The sequence below is a fragment of the Triplophysa dalaica genome, chromosome 3 (genome assembly GCF_015846415.1).
Source record: "Triplophysa dalaica isolate WHDGS20190420 chromosome 3, ASM1584641v1, whole genome shotgun sequence".
NCBI classification, from domain to species: domain Eukaryota; kingdom Metazoa; phylum Chordata; class Actinopteri; order Cypriniformes; family Nemacheilidae; genus Triplophysa; species Triplophysa dalaica.
In genome coordinates, this window is record NC_079544.1 from 9992449 (window position 1) to 10009780 (window position 17332).

At 36.4% G+C, this 17332-nt stretch overlaps 4 protein-coding genes across 4 annotated transcripts in view; 2 read left to right on the plus strand and 2 right to left on the minus strand.

Annotated features, from left to right (window-relative positions):
- Nucleotides 1-108: 108 nt before the first annotated feature.
- Nucleotides 109-5526, minus strand: rpp40 (ribonuclease P/MRP 40 subunit). The gene is made up of 9 exons (XM_056743248.1): nt 5450-5526; nt 3646-3872; nt 3419-3563; nt 2469-2537; nt 2247-2342; nt 2015-2140; nt 1715-1913; nt 1496-1630; nt 109-1384 (listed from the first exon to the last, which is right to left on the minus strand). Exons 2-9 carry the CDS (start codon nt 3760-3762, stop codon nt 1186-1188), a joined length of 1086 nt encoding a protein of 361 aa, XP_056599226.1. The 5' UTR covers nt 3763-3872; nt 5450-5526; the 3' UTR covers nt 109-1185.
- Nucleotides 4654-6001, plus strand: LOC130417597 (protein phosphatase 1 regulatory subunit 3G-like). Its single transcript, XM_056743249.1, has one exon. The coding sequence runs from the start codon at nt 5205-5207 to the stop codon at nt 5940-5942; it is 738 nt and encodes a 245-aa protein (XP_056599227.1). The 5' UTR covers nt 4654-5204; the 3' UTR covers nt 5943-6001.
- A 35-nt stretch (nt 6002-6036) lies between these two features.
- lyrm4 (LYR motif containing 4) lies at nt 6037-6837 on the minus strand. The gene is made up of 3 exons (XM_056743250.1): nt 6736-6837; nt 6364-6484; nt 6037-6250 (listed from the first exon to the last, which is right to left on the minus strand). The coding sequence occupies exons 1-3, from the start codon at nt 6819-6821 to the stop codon at nt 6188-6190; spliced, it is 270 nt and encodes an 89-aa protein (XP_056599228.1). The 5' UTR covers nt 6822-6837; the 3' UTR covers nt 6037-6187.
- Nucleotides 6838-12787: 5950 nt separating this feature from the next.
- rreb1b (ras responsive element binding protein 1b) overlaps nt 12788-17332 on the plus strand; it is a 37109-nt gene continuing 32564 nt past the window's right edge. The window contains 1 exon segment of the mRNA XM_056743253.1: nt 12788-13463. The gene's annotated coding sequence lies outside the window, so the exon portion shown is untranslated.

Here is a 17332-nt window from a genome sequence, read left to right on the forward strand (position 1 = left end):
AAAATGTTTTACCTATAATAAACTATGATTTTGTTCAGCAATGCAGTATCCAGTTGCAGTCTTGCTGGAGATGTTCTGTTGTTGCTGGTACACTGTTCTCGAATGCACTGTTTTTTTTGTTCTGAAACCCTTGTTCAGAATTGGTCTTTCACTAGCGAAGCAAAACACGATCCATCATATTAACAAATTTTAACTCTTAAGAGTTCAGTTCAGCCCCAGCAATAAAAAGTTTAAATTATGTTGTTAATTCTATTCAGTATTTATTGACTATAGGTGTAGTTTTCTGGAGTGGTTCTTTAACAGGAAATAATAAAGGGTTTTCCCTTGCAAATGGTGATGTAAAGTGTTTATGGAATTGTATTTATGATAATAGAATTGTTGTTCTTCCTATTATTATAATTATTGAATGCTTATGTTTAGATTTTTTATTAGACTTTTCTTCAAACCAATGTCGCAGGTTATATATATATGATATATATTTCAAAAACTTTTTTATGTAACCTCTTGGTCGGTACATTGGATTGTTAACTGATGGGTTAAATACTTTGTTGGACAGTAATTTATGTTAATTTGGCTATTAACTGATGTGTTATAATTAACATCCTTGTATCTGTTAATACACCCTATAGGACAAGAACCAGTAACATCAGCTCCAATTTACCAGTGCAACTTTGCCTTTGTATCAATTTTAGCTCGGCCCATACTTTTTCTCCATTGTTACAATCTTGACAGGTTTAAATTCTTTATACAGGGTGACATAAAAATAAACTGTAACTGAATTGGTTTAAATATAACATTAAACTTAATTTGTCCATGTCACTTCACTAGCAACATTTTTCTTTATCATCATCCCTTCCAAACTTTTAAAGTGGCTGTAAATATGCTGTTTGCCTTTAGTATCAAATGCTGGTTAATTTTGATTTTTTTTGTATAAATAATGGCCAGGCTTATTTCTTTTAGCTGATATTATACTAAATGCTACAAGTTGTCAATCTGAAGTGTTTTTTTTATGTAACGGCTGTGAAAATGACTGATCAAAATAAACAGATATACTATACAATTTTCATAACCACGTCATTTTTTTATTAAAAACAATGTATTTAACCAACAGAAAATAAAAGTAAGTAAATAAATAAAACTTATCTTAATGATAAGAAAAAAAGGGGTCCTCCTTTTAAATATCCATTATGGTGGGCAGCCATCATGGGCACCAGTAGCCATATGTAACCAATAGTCCTGATTCTTGAAACACACCAAATTGTAGAAGTTTTCACCCCCTTTGAGAAATCCATGTTCTGTGGCTCCCCATGACACAGGACTGTCCATAAATCCATGTACAGTGAGTGAAAGCCATGGTGTAAACTTTGGTTCATCGAAATACTTCCTGAAGGAATCACATGAGGTACAGATGAAAAACAGCAAGTGTCAAATCTAATGCTTAATCGTGGTCAGAAAACAATGTTCAGGAACACAACAGCCATGTTTTAAGTCATACCTGAGTTCTTGTAGCAGCAAATACACATCCTCAGGGGAGATAAAACCAGTAATGGTGCACAGCAGGGCTTGGCTGACAGAGCTCTTTGGCTCTGGACAAATATACGTAGACAGGAAACTGTCAGCAGCATTTTCACTATTAAAAAAAGTTATACATTTTGAGAAATGTTTATTTGACAGATTACAATCTAATGTGAATTTAATTCCACAGCTTTCTCACCAGCTTATGTCCAGGTTGACAGCGCCAAGCCACTCCAAGAATGAATGCGGATCACATGACAGTGTAGTTCCTTTCAGATCTGATGGGTAGAGTGTTGGGCAGGGTAGATTTTTTAAGGTGTGATGGCTAAGTACCGCCTTGTGCTCAACAGGTTTGTACTGGGACAACAGCTTGTAAAGAGACTTATCTTCATCTCCACCTGATGAAGTAATAAACATGAGGCAGTCAATAAATGTGCTTTTTCTCTAGGTTATACACCTTTTATATGAACAAACTCTAGTTTGCCGATTTTAAACAAACCTGTGTTGTATTCAGTAAACAGGAAGTCATATCTGAGTGGCAGCCTGTCCTTTAAACCTGACAGAACTCTTTGGTATCGTTTGGTGCCTGGTGCCAAAGTTTTGTCGCTTAGATTCAGAGTAACAACTGCACAAGAAAACAGTTCTTATAATATTATTATTTAGATTTGTATTAATCCATGTAATCAAAAAATATATTATTTTAGTTTTAAGCCAACAGAAAACACATTTACCATATCTCATAGCCTTTCTGTGGTTGTACAGTGATGGTCTTCCCTCCAGACCAAGTTGTTCATATGCGTCTTTATTTAGCGACAAAACTAGCTGACCTGCGGAGAATACATGCACGCAAACCACATTAAGTTTAAATTTAACAAATTTATATTTGTGATAAATAAGGTAAGAAATACACAAACATAGATCCAAACGATGAACACAGATGTTGTTTTGTTTACCTCTAGGCAAAAGGGCGATTGAATTATCTTCATCAATCTTAGTGTTGTAAGAGACAGCATAGACGGTTCCTATAAACAAAATCGAAATATTTATTTTAAGAGCAAAGAGCAGATCTATAGCTACTGAAGTTTAAGGAGGGAATGATTCTGGGGACCTAAATGTTGACCAACAATTATTCCAGCAGGATTAAAATGACAGTTCACCCCAAAATGAAAAAAACTGTCACCATCTACACACCCACGAGTTGTTTCAAACCTGTGTAAAATTCTTTGTTCTGTTAAACATAGAGAAAAATATTTGGAGGAACCTTAGCAATTTTCAGTTCTGGGACATCATTCACTACCATAAAAAGAAAAAATATTGTTGATGAAATATTGTTCTGTTGCACACAGCATGAAGGAAAGCAAAGAGTTCTGGGGCTACCACTTCTATTTTTTCCTACTATGGTAGTGAATGATGTCCCAGAACTGAAAATTGCTACGGTTCTTCTAAATATAATCTAAATAGTGTTCATGAGGAGGGAAAATTAATTTATACAAGTTTGGAACAACTTGAGGGTGAGTAAACGATGACAGAATTTTCATTTTGGGGTGAACTATCCCTTTAATGTCAATTCTAATTTTTCTGCTCTGACAAAAATCAATAACCTGGCTTAAAAATCAATTGATTTTAGGGGTTAAAATGGAAACTGTCTTGGTTTTATAAGTTTCATTTACAATGGTCTCTTTGAGTCTGTATTGGTAATTTGTTGGGTTCTATTAGCGACCATGATATCTGGCAGATGGGGAACCAGTGGGACAACAATATTCCTACCACAATTAAATCACAATATATAACGTTAAATGCATTTTATTTTCATGTAGATGCCTCACAATGGTATTTGCAATAGAAACCATTCTAACATCCACAGCAACAGGAGATTAACAACCGCTCATCCAACACCTCTTACCTTTCTGTAGAACCGTTTCATAATACTTTTCTTGCAGTAATTCATAAACCGGCAGGTCCCGTACAAGGTAATACGGGCTGAAATTGCTGATAACCCCGGAAATGTTAGCAGGGAGGACCGCACATTCAGGTATCAGTACTGAGATCTGTGGAGACAGAGAAGACATCAGATTTTAGCTGTAAAATAATCGAGATCCTGATATTAAAAGATATATTAAGCAAATTCACCTTGTAATTAAAGCTGTGCTTAGACACGTGGATGTCATGCCGAGACTTTTCATTCATAAAGTTGGATTTCTCGCACACCAGCAAGCTTCTCGGACACTTTTCCAGCTCTGGTGACATTCTGATATCAATGCTCAATATCTACATCTTATGACGACCAAACAAAAGACGAAACTTTCCTCTTCGTAATATCCAGGTTTGATTTTCTTCTTCTTCGTTTTTAACGGCGGCTGCCAACCAACATAATAGGTGCATTACCGCCACCTCCTGCGCCGGAGTGTGTAACGGAGTTTTACATTCTATTTATCAACCCTTTTTCCTAATGAAATCAAAGAAAGCTTAACTATTAACCTCACTTGACCATTTTATTAAAACTTGAAAATTCACGTCTTGGATTCCACTTTTCCTCATTTATCATATCCTTTCTTGTTCATATACTGCACTCGAGAATCACAGTTTCCTCAACGTAACATTGTTCACATAGTCAGTTTGGGTGTTTCCCAATTATTTTAAGTGTACTATTTAAGTTTGAATTCCCTAAGATTATTCTATCACATATAACTTGGCGGTGTGATGAAAATGTTTCAAAAACAGTACCGACTTGCCTCGTGGCAAACTTCTGACGTCAGTTCCTGCAGCGCACACAAGTGAGAAAAGAGTGTTTTGTGTATTACGTAACAATTTTACAATCATTAAATTTAACCCATGTATGAAAACCTCATTCTAACAGGTTAAATTGGAAAAATGGCAATAACTGAGTTGGAACAGCTTTTTAAACTTAGATACCTGGAAGCCCTTTATATAGTCTTTTTATAATTTATTATAATTTTTATATTAATTTAGCTATTTATATACCAACAATATCAACAACACCAACAACAATAATAATAATAATAACAAAAACGAATAATGTTGTTGCTGTTATTGTTAGTAGTAACAAACTAAAAACAAAACACTCATAAAAATAATAAAAGTAATAATACATAATTATTATTATCTTGTTTTCTGAGTGCTTTTGTGAAATACACACTTTTAAGTGCACAAAAGCATGGAAATGCAAATAAACCCCTGGGCATTTCGTGTTTTTTCTTGTAAAACATTGTGCACGTAGTAAACTGACTGACCTGTATTGCGTCACAAATAAAAGTGTAAACAATTCCATTTGCTCTGTCATGTGCGCTCTTTTAGTTCGTCATGCAGTATGTGCACTAGATAATGATTGACAAAAGCAGCTTTCTATAACTTACAATGAAGACCTAAGAAGAAAGATAACTTAAATATTTAGTAAACAATTATATAGCTTATCAAGAAATCTAACCATATTTTTAACTTTTTTTAAACAAATTATTGTTTTCAATCCATTTCATTGAACTTCCCACTTGTCATGTCGAGGTTGTCATTTATCTAAATCGACATCATCCGTTTCTTTACACAGACAGGCGCTGTTATGACGCAACTCAAAGGCACGTAATGTGCACGCAATTTTCCTGCGTAAAAACAGCACGTCTGTTTGAATATTTAAGATGTTCTGATTCTCGGTTAGCGCGGAATTGTTCAATATCATGAACGCTGATGGAGGAAAGCAGCTCGCGCTCGGCGCAACTTCAGATCTGGACGAGACTGCGTGCCCGTGTGAATCACGGCACACATCAAAAGATGAGACATTATCACCTTTATCAAAGAGCCATGATGAAACTGACAGACGAAGAGACAAATCCCTACCTGTGTATCTGGACAAGTCATCCACACGCACAGAATGTCATGAACGTGTGAAGAGGGTCCAGTTTGCAGACACGTTGGGACTGACCTTGACAAGTGTGAGACACTTTGACACATCCGATGTTACGAATGAAACACGCAATGTATCCGGAGTCCAGAATCTCCTTTCTCCTTCCACGCCAGCCCCTAACTTCGCACGTTTAGAACCAGCATTCAACGTGCCCATCTGTTCGGATGAAGTCGATCTGAAGTCAATGCGTCTGGGGGTTGCGTTGGAGAGCGTCACAACTGGATCCGACGTTAAAGGTCTTATCAGAGTGATGCGCAGCAACGCAACAAAAGAAGTTGGGGTCTTATACACTTTCAATAACTGGCTGACATTTTCGGATTTACATGCTGCACCCATAATGGATAAAGAACGTTTGCTACAATGGGAAAGATTCCACTTTGTTTTACGCGTACCACCCTCCTTTGACAAAGATGATTCAGTGCATTTCGCCGTGTTTTGTCGAACTGATCATGGAGAATACTGGGACAATAACAATGGACAGAACTACACATTAAGAATTCAGATTACTTGAGGCATTTTTATGGAGCAATGACCAATAAAGTTCAGTAAACTGAATATAAATTGAATCTACAGGTTATGCTAATACTTGATCATTTGTCTCAGTGTGCAATATATTTAATTTATTTGATAAAAAGCTACACCAGCATACATTTACATCATACATTACATTAAAGACCAGTATACATAACCAACAGAGTTATACTAGACCTTAAATTCACAGTACACAGTATTATATATTTCTGATGCTTAAGACGATTAAAAACGAGGGTCTTTCTCAACAATAGTCTTCTGAGCAGAATACAGCTGACCAATTGACACCTGTAAGACAAACAAGTACATGAAGCTGAAGAACATACATTTGCATCTCCCTCTTACATTAAATGTTAATTCTTATATTTCAGTTAATATTCAATAATATTTGCATAGCTTGCCTGTCTCTTGATGACTGCCAGATTCTCTCTAGCCTGATTTATAAGCATATCAAGTGTTTTGGGGTTGGCGACATTAAGGTTCTCTCTGAAGCCTTCCTTCACTCTGCGAAGTGCGTATGTCCTGAAAGTACGGTAAATACCGCGGTCTATTACAGCATAAAGTAATTGAAAACCATCTTTTCGTTATTGTAATATAAAGCCACACAATTACAATCACAGTATATATGATCTTTTATAACAAATACTTGGTTAAGTAAACACTCTTAAAAAGATATGTAAACAGCTATCCCTTAACGTGAAGGAAACGTCTACATCAACAAAATGAAGTAAAACATGCACAGATTTGGTACAGACTGAACCTGTAAGACTTACCTATAATTATATGAAGGGAATTTTGTACTCTCTTTCATAAGCATCCTGTAGAGAGAGATCACTTGTGCCCTGCTGCATGACGCCATGTTGAACTCAAGTGTTTTTCTTCTCGTGTTGCAAAGCGCTAGTGGAGATGGTATATCGCCATCTAGCGTTCCCTTCCGTCTGTCACATTCCTCGTAATTAAAGGGATTTTTTGCCCAAAAATGAAAATTCTGTCATAATTTACTCACCCTCAGATTGTTTCAAACCATGAATTTCTTTGTTCTGCTAAACACAGAGGAAGATATTTGGTAGAATTTCAGTAAATCCCTCATTTTTTGCCATTTATTTTCCCTATTATGGTAGTACATAGGGGATGAGATCTGATTGGTTACTGACATTTTTCCAAATATCTTCCTTTGTGTTCAGCAGAACAAAGAAATGTATACTGGTTCGGAACAACCTGAGGGTGACTAAATGATGACAGACTTTTATTTTTGGGTGAACTTTCGCTTTTAGAAACCATTTCAGAGACCTTTTTCTGATTTTATGAATGTACTATTTATAGGTATGTGTTTAGGTAAAATGGTCATTTTTGTTTCATTATGTTAACTACGAACACAATTTCTAGCACATTTCGAATAAAAATATATTTTTGCATTTATTTGCAGGAAATTAACCCCAGGAGAAACAGGTCAAAATAACAGAAAAGATGCATTATATTTTTTCAGACCTCATATTCTGCAAAGAATAGAAGATCATATGCACTTTACAAAAATACAGTAATATTTATTTATGTATTTAGGAAAACTATACATTTATCACTTTCTTGTCATGCTGTCAGTCTTTCACATTCCTGTTGGGTGACTTTAGGCCTATATAATACCTGAGATATGATTTTGTTTAAATACAACAAACACTGGACTGTAATTACCACAACACATCAAGAAATTCTGATTTTGAAATGAAAATTTGCAATGGTCTCTAAATGTTTTCTGCGGATGTATGATCATCCAGGTAAGATTCATACACAGGCCTTTAGTATTTGTATAGAGGCCTATTAAACTGCACACTCCATCCATAAAAATAAAAAGCCTACTTGATGAATGAATCGTGTTGCCATTCGTTACATTGTCAAGGCTACACTTTCTATTGCTAATGACAGTATTTCATTCTTCAAATAGAAATAGAAATGCTTGTTTAAATGGGTTTTGAAGGAATGCAGAGAAAACTGGGGGTGGGGCAGCAGTTCACACCACATTATGGAAAAAGCAGTGTTTATGCCTGGGGGACAACAGACGATCCCCTGGGCCACGTCATGGCTCACTGTGGCACATGGGGCCTCTTTTAATGTCTGTAAGCATCAGACATTGCGATGTGGAGAGTAACAAAACAAAGTGTGCACACTCTGCTAATAAAAATATACGAGGGGAGAAAGCAAACAAAAGGCATTGCTTGCTGTTATAAAAACAGCTACCAATATGCCCTTTTACTGTTTTTACTAAACAATGTATCACTTCTGATTAAATAATACCATGTTGTTTGTTTATATGGCATAACAAAAAAGACTTGTACAATTTATTTTTATATATAATATAACATGTATATAGATAAATAAGCTAAGGATTCTCTTAGACTGGCTTAGACTGTATACCACCAAATTTATTTATGATGTCACCTGTGTGTATTATTCATCTTCTGGTTTCCTGTTTTCATGTCCACAGGGTCCACATAGGATCACCTGCCTGCCCCATTGACTTACAGAACATACTGCATTATTAACAACAAGGAAGAGCTCTTTCCTGCTGTAACCATCATAACTGGATTGGAGAGGGACATGATAGTACAAGGAACTTAAGCATTTCAAGGTTGTTAGGTTTCGTGTGTATGAAGTAATTTGTCGAGAGGACTGTACAGTAGTGAGACATGATTACTTAAAAATGAAAGACTACAGACTTACAGTAAGTTGTGTCGCCAGTCTTGCAAACCTGTTTGACAGGTTTGTATCTGAAATAGACTGTATGTTTATTCCAAAGGCTAATTTGGAAGGATTGGTAGATTTAACATGAGAAAGATGAAGCAGAAAATAAAACCAACTACAAGTAAAAGTACCAACCCGTCATGGAAAATAATTTTGGCTCGTAATAGACTTTGAATCTTGTTTTAAAAATAGTAAAAATGTTTTTTGTGTTGAGAGATTGCATACAAAATTTCTATAAATACAGCCAGCATCATACAGTAAACGGTGCGTTAATATTTATTTAAGCTAACTTTGTTGAATTGTGGAAACACAATTGAAACTGATATCCAGTTCTGTTCCATAAAACATGCCAACAGATCCTGTCAAACTGAGTGGTTTATTATGTTTGCGATGCTGTCCTTAGTCTGGGGACATTTATCAGTCATATTTTAGAGTATAGTTCCTGCATTGACCTTGCATGTACATTAGGAAAAACTTTATTTACTCTTTTTTAAAATAAAATAAGTATTCGATCATTTATCAGCGAATGTAAGGATTAGAGCTTTTTAAATTCTATTCCCAGAGGGGCCAATTAACATGTGCCTTTATTAAGTATATATGTCAAAGGCTATGTAATAGAAAGACAGATGTGCTGGATGAGAGCACACTCTCTTCAGGGAATGTTTAGGATACTCAACACAGTAGGCCTACGTGTTTATAACCAGGTCTTAATTCAAGCGCTATGATCTACATAAAGAGCGCATCTGCATTTCCCAAGCCATTAATATTCCAAGATTTTCCTCTTAATCAAATGATGGAATATGTTATTTTAACGTACAACGTTTTGTGCATCATACTTTAGAAATAGGAACAATGTTGGCGGTATTGTATCTGTAAATGAGTGAAGGCAACTCCTCATTTAGTAACACAGAGAATGGGGAGTAACTTGTTAAGTTGTTTACGTTATCCAAAACAACTCACATTCAGAGAGACAGGTGTAAAACAGCAATGAATGTCTTCAGTCTCTTATTCACTCCAAAGATGAAATTAAACCTACAGGCTTTTCATTCAAAAAGTATGTGATTTATTTGATTTGTAGTTTTATGATCTTTAGTTTTACGACAAGAACCATTCCATCTCAGTATACTACATGTTATCTGCAATTCTATAGTGTATTAAAAATAACTGGTCAACTGTGTGCACATAAACATGAATTGATTTAGTTTAGCTGTTTTTTTACTCAAAAGCCAGACATGCTAATAGTGTGGTGAAACACATCAGCATTATCTTCAGTTCCATTGAAAAGAAAACTCTGCATGTTCCATTATTCATTGAGCATAATTCAAACAAACTTCCTTTGTAGTTTAAACTCCAAGACTGCAGTTTAAGTTTCTCCCAAAGGTCTGTTGCTCCGTCTTGACAATCAGCAATTGCAGTCGAGGCACATGAGTGGAAATCATCCCAATATCTGCATGTAAATAAACATGAGGTTCACATTCTGTTTCACACTTTGCAAAAAAGCTTTATCAGTCTGAGCCATGGATTACATGTGTAACTCAGTATTTCTTGAAATGTTTTAAAGTTTTGCCCTTGTCTTCTGTATGCTGTTCTGATACCCATGTACAACTGATTATTTTAATATTGAATTATTTTCTTTCAGTAATTATAGCAGGACATGTGAACTTACGAGCAGATGGTCTGTAGGTTTTCACTGTTGTTCTGCTCTTGGGAATAGTTCACCACGTTTTCTCCAAGGTTGAGCAGACAGTCAGAGAAACCTTTAAATACAGAATCACATGTTCCTCCAGCACATACGGCCTGTACCAAAGAAACTGAAAGGCAGCAAAATATATTAACACACAAAATAGCCTACACACAATAAGCTGAATTTTGTCTAACATCTTAAACATCCTCTATTTTAAATCATTCCTAAAATAAACAACAAAAATCCTTTAATAGGCTAACTCTTTTTTTATCACATATAATCATAAACGTGCAGATGGTTTATTTAAATAATCAAACGTATGTCTGATCAGCATATTAATCAATAAAACACGAGTGAACAATTGTTTATAACTTACAAAGGATCAAGAACCGTGACTCACCTAATTCCAACGTAAAGAGTACCGAGTTGTATTTATCTGACGAATTCATCCTACGATTAAGAAAAGACTAAGGAGGATGCGCTTTGCAATGTCTTAACTCTCATAAGAAAAATTCTGTATTGTAAAAGAAATAAAATTAGGTTACTGCCGACTTCTCCGCAGCTGCCATTCATAAAGTGTTTTGTAGAGAAATGTAGTTACATCCACTCTACCCCTTTTTAATATGACGTAAGCATGTGCCTGACAAATGAAACCCCACGCATTATTCTAACATGATTCCAGTCTATGTTTAACATTGCGATAATAATTCTTTAAATAATTCATTTTAATTTAAAGTGATAACCAAAGTCACTGGAAAAAAATAATTCAATTTTGGCATAAGGTGACAAATTATGACTGTTCTTAAATATCATAGCACTTGTAGTAGCCCTACTGTATGCTCAATATGCCTGGAGCGACCCCAAGTGACCAGTATCTACAGGAATCTACGAATTTAATACAATTCATGTGGTAAAACTATCTTGTATCATCACTGATGTTTCATCACATTGTTTACATTAGTAATGTTGAGTTGTTGATTGATTATTAAAAACTTCGATAAATTAGAAAAACAGCCTGTTTGTATGCCAAACATAAATACAAAACTTCAACTTTTAATACATCAACCCCTGATCATTCGTTTCATAATCAATTTATGGTTTATGTTTGTCATTAATAGGCAGTTGCAATTCCTTCCATTAGTGGGCACTGTTGTCAGATTTTCACGTATTCCCCAATACATGCTCATAATGTGCCGTGTTGTTTCACATAAATAGCTTTGGTGGTGGCATGCACCACTGAAAAAATCATACATGCATGAGTACAAGCAAATACTCGTGCCTACAGGCACACACAAACAAGAAAACACTTCAACAATTATTTTAAACAATTAAAACACAAGTATCTTGTAGCTGTTTCATCTTACCCATCAACATTATTTAAAATTTGCTGATTACACTTTTAAAGCTATTTCAGTTCTGCTCTGTTGCCTAATACAAATTTAATCTAACTTAATATGTTCTTTTAATTCTAATAAAAAACAAAAATAAGCATGTTTAAAGAATCAAAATAACATGTTAATAAAGTTTTTGCAGGATGAAGAAAACGATGTAGGCCAGAGGTAATTATCCATATCAGTGTGGGTCAGAGGCATTACTTTGTATCCTAGCACAAGGTCACTCTTCTATGATTACATAACGTGATGGAGAGACTGCTCTCTAGTGGTTGCTAGAGACAAATTCAGCTCACAAACTAATACTGACGACAGAAAGGTGTAAGTTATCCCAGATACTTATCGCTAAAGGAGTGGAATATTCAAGTATTTTCAGACCTCTGTCTAAACCTTTGTCAAAAGCACTTTAAGAGTTAGGAAACTTTGCCAGGGTTAACCACCCTAAGCACTAGTTTTGCTGGGTTACTCATGAGAGCTCAAGAAGTTTTGATAAGGTTGTTAAATATAATAGTTTACAAAACAGGCTGGGTTCGGAAAAGGTGATAAATACAGAAATGTGTAATAAATGACTTGTTGCTAAATTAATTTCATTCTTTAAGAAGTTACATTTTCTCTTTTTTCCCCTTTAAGCCACATTATTCAAATATAAGTGAGCAGCACAGGGGAATGGTGGTGGGAATAGAAATGACAGTCTTATTTCAACAACTTATACACAAAAGATACATAACAGAATGAAGATTTATCAACATCTAAATCTAAAATTTAAAACAAACTTTTTTCAAAGATAATTGAACACCACCATGGTACTACCTTATTACAAAGGGATGGGGTAATCTCTGGTCATACTTTGGTTACTTATACTAAAGATTGAACTAATTTGTCTTTATTATCAAATGCAGGGTATTTATTAAAAAAGATTTAATTTGTGGACATAGTTTGATATATATATATATATATATATATATATATATATATATATATATATGTGTGTGTATATGTATTTAATGTATATGTGTATGTTTGATGATGACAATTACAGTGTGATGTCCAACAGGTGTTTGTCATGTGAAAGCAAGTAGACGCCAAATCATCATTACAAATAACCATTACTAATAATATTATGATACTGTTTTCTATTACGTAGGCTTCTGTTGACTTTTTTCTACAAATATTTATTTCCGTATTAAACATGATTGTAATTTGCTTCTTAAACCAACAGCGCGAAATATATCATTTACAAAAAACTTTTGCAATGTATGTGTCTAACTTCAAGTTAATCAATTGGATGAGGCTGGACAGGAGTGGAAGTGAAGTTTTTCACCCCTCCCATAAAGATGCTCACAGCTGAACTCCAGTGGCAGCCTCAGTAACACACGTCCCCTTGGAGACTAGAGCAACACGTGATGCGTCTACTTATCACGTTCACTGAGCAGCGCTCAGGAACACACTTTGAGGAAAAAGTGACTTTTCTGACCCTCATTCGTCGGAAGTTTCGATGGCCATCGCTTCTTTAAGGAGCTGAACCAGTGAGCGATGTAAAGTATCCAGTTGGCGAACTTTGCACATCCTCAAATGCGCCATTTTGATCGCTCTCCGGAACAAGTTTGCCGTTTTTTTTCTCGAAGTCCATCATCTCTTTTCACCATCACCATGTCTCAGCGCAGTCTTCCCAGCACCGACAAAGTCAAACGTAAGTAACGTTACCGGTTTTCTCAATGTTATCGAGCGATGTTTCGCGTACGTTCTCCATCCTGTCGAATGTAAACTTTTTTGGATGGATACTTTGTTGTAAGTTTTGCAAACTTGTAAGGCCGAAGATGTTGAGGTGATGTCCGATATTTTTTTTTCTCTCACGGGTTTTGTGCTTCCTCGTTTCATTCTCGCATCCAAAGGTTGAACGCCTGACTACAGGAATTCGCTCGCGTCTAACCAGCGCACATGCATTCAACCAACTTACCTGAGTCTAACTTTTGCCATTTCGCCTTGTGCCATTAACACGCCATTACCCATACTTGACAAAACTAAGTTTAGTCCCTATATTGCTATTAAAAGTGAGAATTATTGAATTGCGAACCGAAGCATCCACATCTTTGAACTTTGATCGAAGCTAACGCGTGGGGGGTTGGACACGCTTCCCTTTATATTTTGACCTTGTCGGGACATTTCGTGTTTACGTTTTATTTGCTCTTTCGACAGGTTTTCGCCATCGATACGTTTTTATTGCTTTTGAGACGACCTTCATTGTGTCTGTCAAATTTGATAAAGTTAGTGTTTGGGAATGTCAAAACTTTTAAAGGAGGAAGTTCGCTGTCGTCGGTGTTCTCGGCTCGACTATCTCTTTGGGTTGGGTTTGCTACACAAGATGAAGTGTCTTACAAAACAATCATTCGGCTCTAAAGTTTGAAATCACGAAGGTTTTGACTATATCCTATCGTAATATATCGATTTGAGATCATTTTTAAGGTCTCTACTTTGAAACTTTGTCTGCGAGTTGCTCTGATGCGATAGAGGCTGTTCTCGTGCCCTCCTCCATCATCCTCTGACCATTCTCGCGTCTCTTTGGAGAATCAGAGATCCGGATGAGCAGTTCACATTCCTTTACTAAATTCAACACTTGACTCCAGGAGGCCTGCCGTGGCAGCATTATTCACCCAAACTCCGTTTTCAGTCTGATTACTTTTTTAAAAGAATTATTGTAAATTAAGATGGTTTCCTGCATCTTCAATATTGGCTGCGTCTGCATTATATGCAGTGGTATATTTAATTTATCTCAATACAATGTATACAGATGGTACTATTCTTAATCATAGAAAATGACTGATATGTGAATCACAGGTTGATTTTGAGAACTTCAATAGCGAGGTGCGTCAGATATGAGATCCATGTGCAAAACAAAATCTTAAAAGATCAAACCATGATATTTGTGCTCCAACTTGAGAACTGTCCCGAGACTCGGGTGTCGCTGCTAGAATTCATTCTAAATGTCCTCAGCACTGTAAAGATATATTTGGTGGGCCCCCATCACAAGGCCCTGTTGGACCCTGCCTTCTTACAACGACCCTGATTTTACTATTGCATTTCTGTTCATTTGTGTAATATTTGCATGAGCATTTTTGCATCTTTTCTTTGAAAATGAAATGTATAGAGATTGTGTCATTTGCAAGCGCACCCCCAGCTCTTTTCCTACTTAATACACGCAGGGAGCCAAGTTAAAACGAATCCTCATTTTCCTACTAGAATAGCTTCGCTTACAATACCTGATGATGTAGGGCGGAGAACTGTTTGTTCAGTACAAATGAGAAACGTAAAGCAAGAGGACCATTGAAAATTCAAAGGCATGTTCCACTGAACAGTCAGACAGTGGTCTGGGCTGTAATCTCCTTTTTCCTCAGCAGGGAGTCGCCAGAGTTGAATAGAGAAAACCCATTGTCACCCATCAGAGCTGCCATGCTTATAGTGAAAGAAAGAGGCCATCAGCTTTTACCCCAATTTGTTTTCAAAAAGAGGCTCTTTGCCAAACAAATTCCCATTGATTGATTGCCTCGCGTTGGTTTTTGTTGAATATGGAGGCTCAGACCTGGAACTAATATGCGTCTTAAAGACGCTCATTAACTTTGATTATAACAAATTCATTAAAATCAACTCATTTGGGGATCCCTGGTAAACTTCCCTTGACAAACATGCCTAACTGTGATTGTTTACACAGCGTAAAGACAGTGTTTATCCTGGGGTGGATGGAGAAACTAGTTGGTCACCTCACAGAGACTTTAACCCCTAATGATAGGTGTTCTTTTCACCCATCCAGGGGTAGAGTTGGGCATCCTGTTACTCTCTGGAGTTATTTTTAACCTGTCTATTTTAGATAAGATTATGTTCCTTCTCCCTCGTAGGGAATGGGAAGCCTGATTTGGTCCTGGGCTGTTGGATGAGATATTGTGGTATCTGTGGGGCAAAAGAAATTCGTTTCGAAGACGTAATAGAATTGAGTAGATTCTCTTGTGAAAATGTGATTTTTACGACTAAATTGAGAATTCGCTGTAGAAGGTTGTCTTTGCTTTTATGCTACTGTTTTATGCTACAAGTGTCATCTTTCAATGTCACAATTTATTTGGCTTGATATATATATTATATTTATATTGAACACTTCCAAAAAGTGGGGCATTTTCTTTTTACTGGATGCTAACAGTCCTTTCTGAAAGATCTTTGAGCTTTGCTTTCTTTTTTATTGCGTTTGTCTGTTAGATAGAAAAGATGGCCAATCACGTATAGCTTTGCAATCCTCCTTTGCCTCCCCCTGCTACTGACTCCGCCCCCTTCTCCCACCCTGCCTCTGTTGCTGACTAAACAGTTCTGTCAGCTGGCAGTTGCCCCACAGTCTGTGAATTTTTGGTAGCTTCTAGAGGTGGAACGGAGGCGGGATGCTGAAGAACAACTCCTGTTGCTCAGTTTGGTTTAGTGAGGAGGCTAGGAAGAGACAAAGAAAGTTGCTGAAATGGGAAGATGGCAGGTCTGGTCACATTGTGGAACCAGTTCGTCTTGTACTCGCATTCTTTATATTTGAGGCTTTCAAGCTTTACTTCCTTGCATTGAGCACACGTTTGAAAGATGTGAAAGTGTGGCTGTGGAAAATTCATTTGTATCACATATTTGATCTGAAAACTGATAATGTAAATGCAATGATGTAATACCATTCACTGTGACAGCATCATGCTTAATCTCATGACTTTAGTTTCAGTCTGTTATAGTGATTCATTAAAAAAAGAAGTGAGGGAGTGTTTATGACAGTGCAATAGTCATTTATCTGGAGAATAAAGGTGTACACCGCAGGTTGTGAAACCATTGTCATCACGCGCTTGTCATTGATGTTTTTAAATGATGATGTCAAACACCTTTATAGAGGCTGATTCATACATTCTGCGCTTGTGTGCTTTTGCTAAGTGTAACAAGCCCAAAAAAGTTTACAGAGAAACATCCCGGCTGCTAGCTAGCAGGACAGATCCTCCTCTGTGTCTTTGCGAGCGATGTGCAATGGGAAACAGATGTGGCTGGGCTGTTAGCTCGGTGCCTTTTTTAAAGAGCCTCAATTAGCATGTCAGTATACAGAACAACTTGGCGAAACAGATTTTAGGAAAAGTCAGAAAATGAATGTTACTTCTTTGTTAAGTGATAGTCAAAAGTCATTGTTGTATGTTTTCATCATTGGCCTGGTCGGACTGCCATCTGATGACTGATTGTTGGTGGATTTAGGGGATCTGATCACTTGGTGATGGTGGGCGAGGGGTCTACCAAACACGGACCCAAATGAGTGGTAGTGGGGTGATGAAAGGGAATGCAAATATTGGCATATAGCAGTGAAATGACATTGTTTGAGGGTCTTTAAAACAATCTGCATTCCAGTTGGTCGAGTTGAATGGATGAGGTAACTGGCATCCTACTTTGGGTCATTCAAATAGAGCTTTTACAGTATGTGTGCATTAACTTATATATTTTCTACAGTGTTTGCTGAACAAAGATGCAACTCAAAGCACACTTATTCCCCAGCTACATCTTATTAGTGAG

What these genes read in the sequence shown, in the direction of transcription:
- rpp40 (XM_056743248.1), bottom strand. Translation starts at nt 3,762, where the DNA reads ATGTCACCAGAGCTGGAAAAGTGTCCGAGAAGCTTGCTGGTGTGCGAG. An exon ending in GTTTACTGAATACAACACAG is followed by an intron (nt 1,914 to 2,014) that starts GTTTGTTTAAAA and finishes TTACTTCATCAG; the next exon opens with GTGGAGATGAAGATAAGTCT. An exon ending in GTCAACCTGGACATAAGCTG is followed by an intron (nt 1,631 to 1,714) that starts GTGAGAAAGCTG and finishes TTTTTTTAATAG; the next exon opens with TGAAAATGCTGCTGACAGTT.
- LOC130417597 (XM_056743249.1), top strand. Translation starts at nt 5,205, where the DNA reads ATGAACGCTGATGGAGGAAAGCAGCTCGCGCTCGGCGCAACTTCAGAT.
- lyrm4 (XM_056743250.1), bottom strand. Translation starts at nt 6,821, where the DNA reads ATGGCGTCATGCAGCAGGGCACAAGTGATCTCTCTCTACAGGATGCTT. An exon ending in TTCCCTTCATATAATTATAG is followed by an intron (nt 6,485 to 6,735) that starts GTAAGTCTTACA and finishes CCGTACTTTCAG; the next exon opens with GACATACGCACTTCGCAGAG. An exon ending in TGGCAGTCATCAAGAGACAG is followed by an intron (nt 6,251 to 6,363) that starts GCAAGCTATGCA and finishes TTTGTCTTACAG; the next exon opens with GTGTCAATTGGTCAGCTGTA.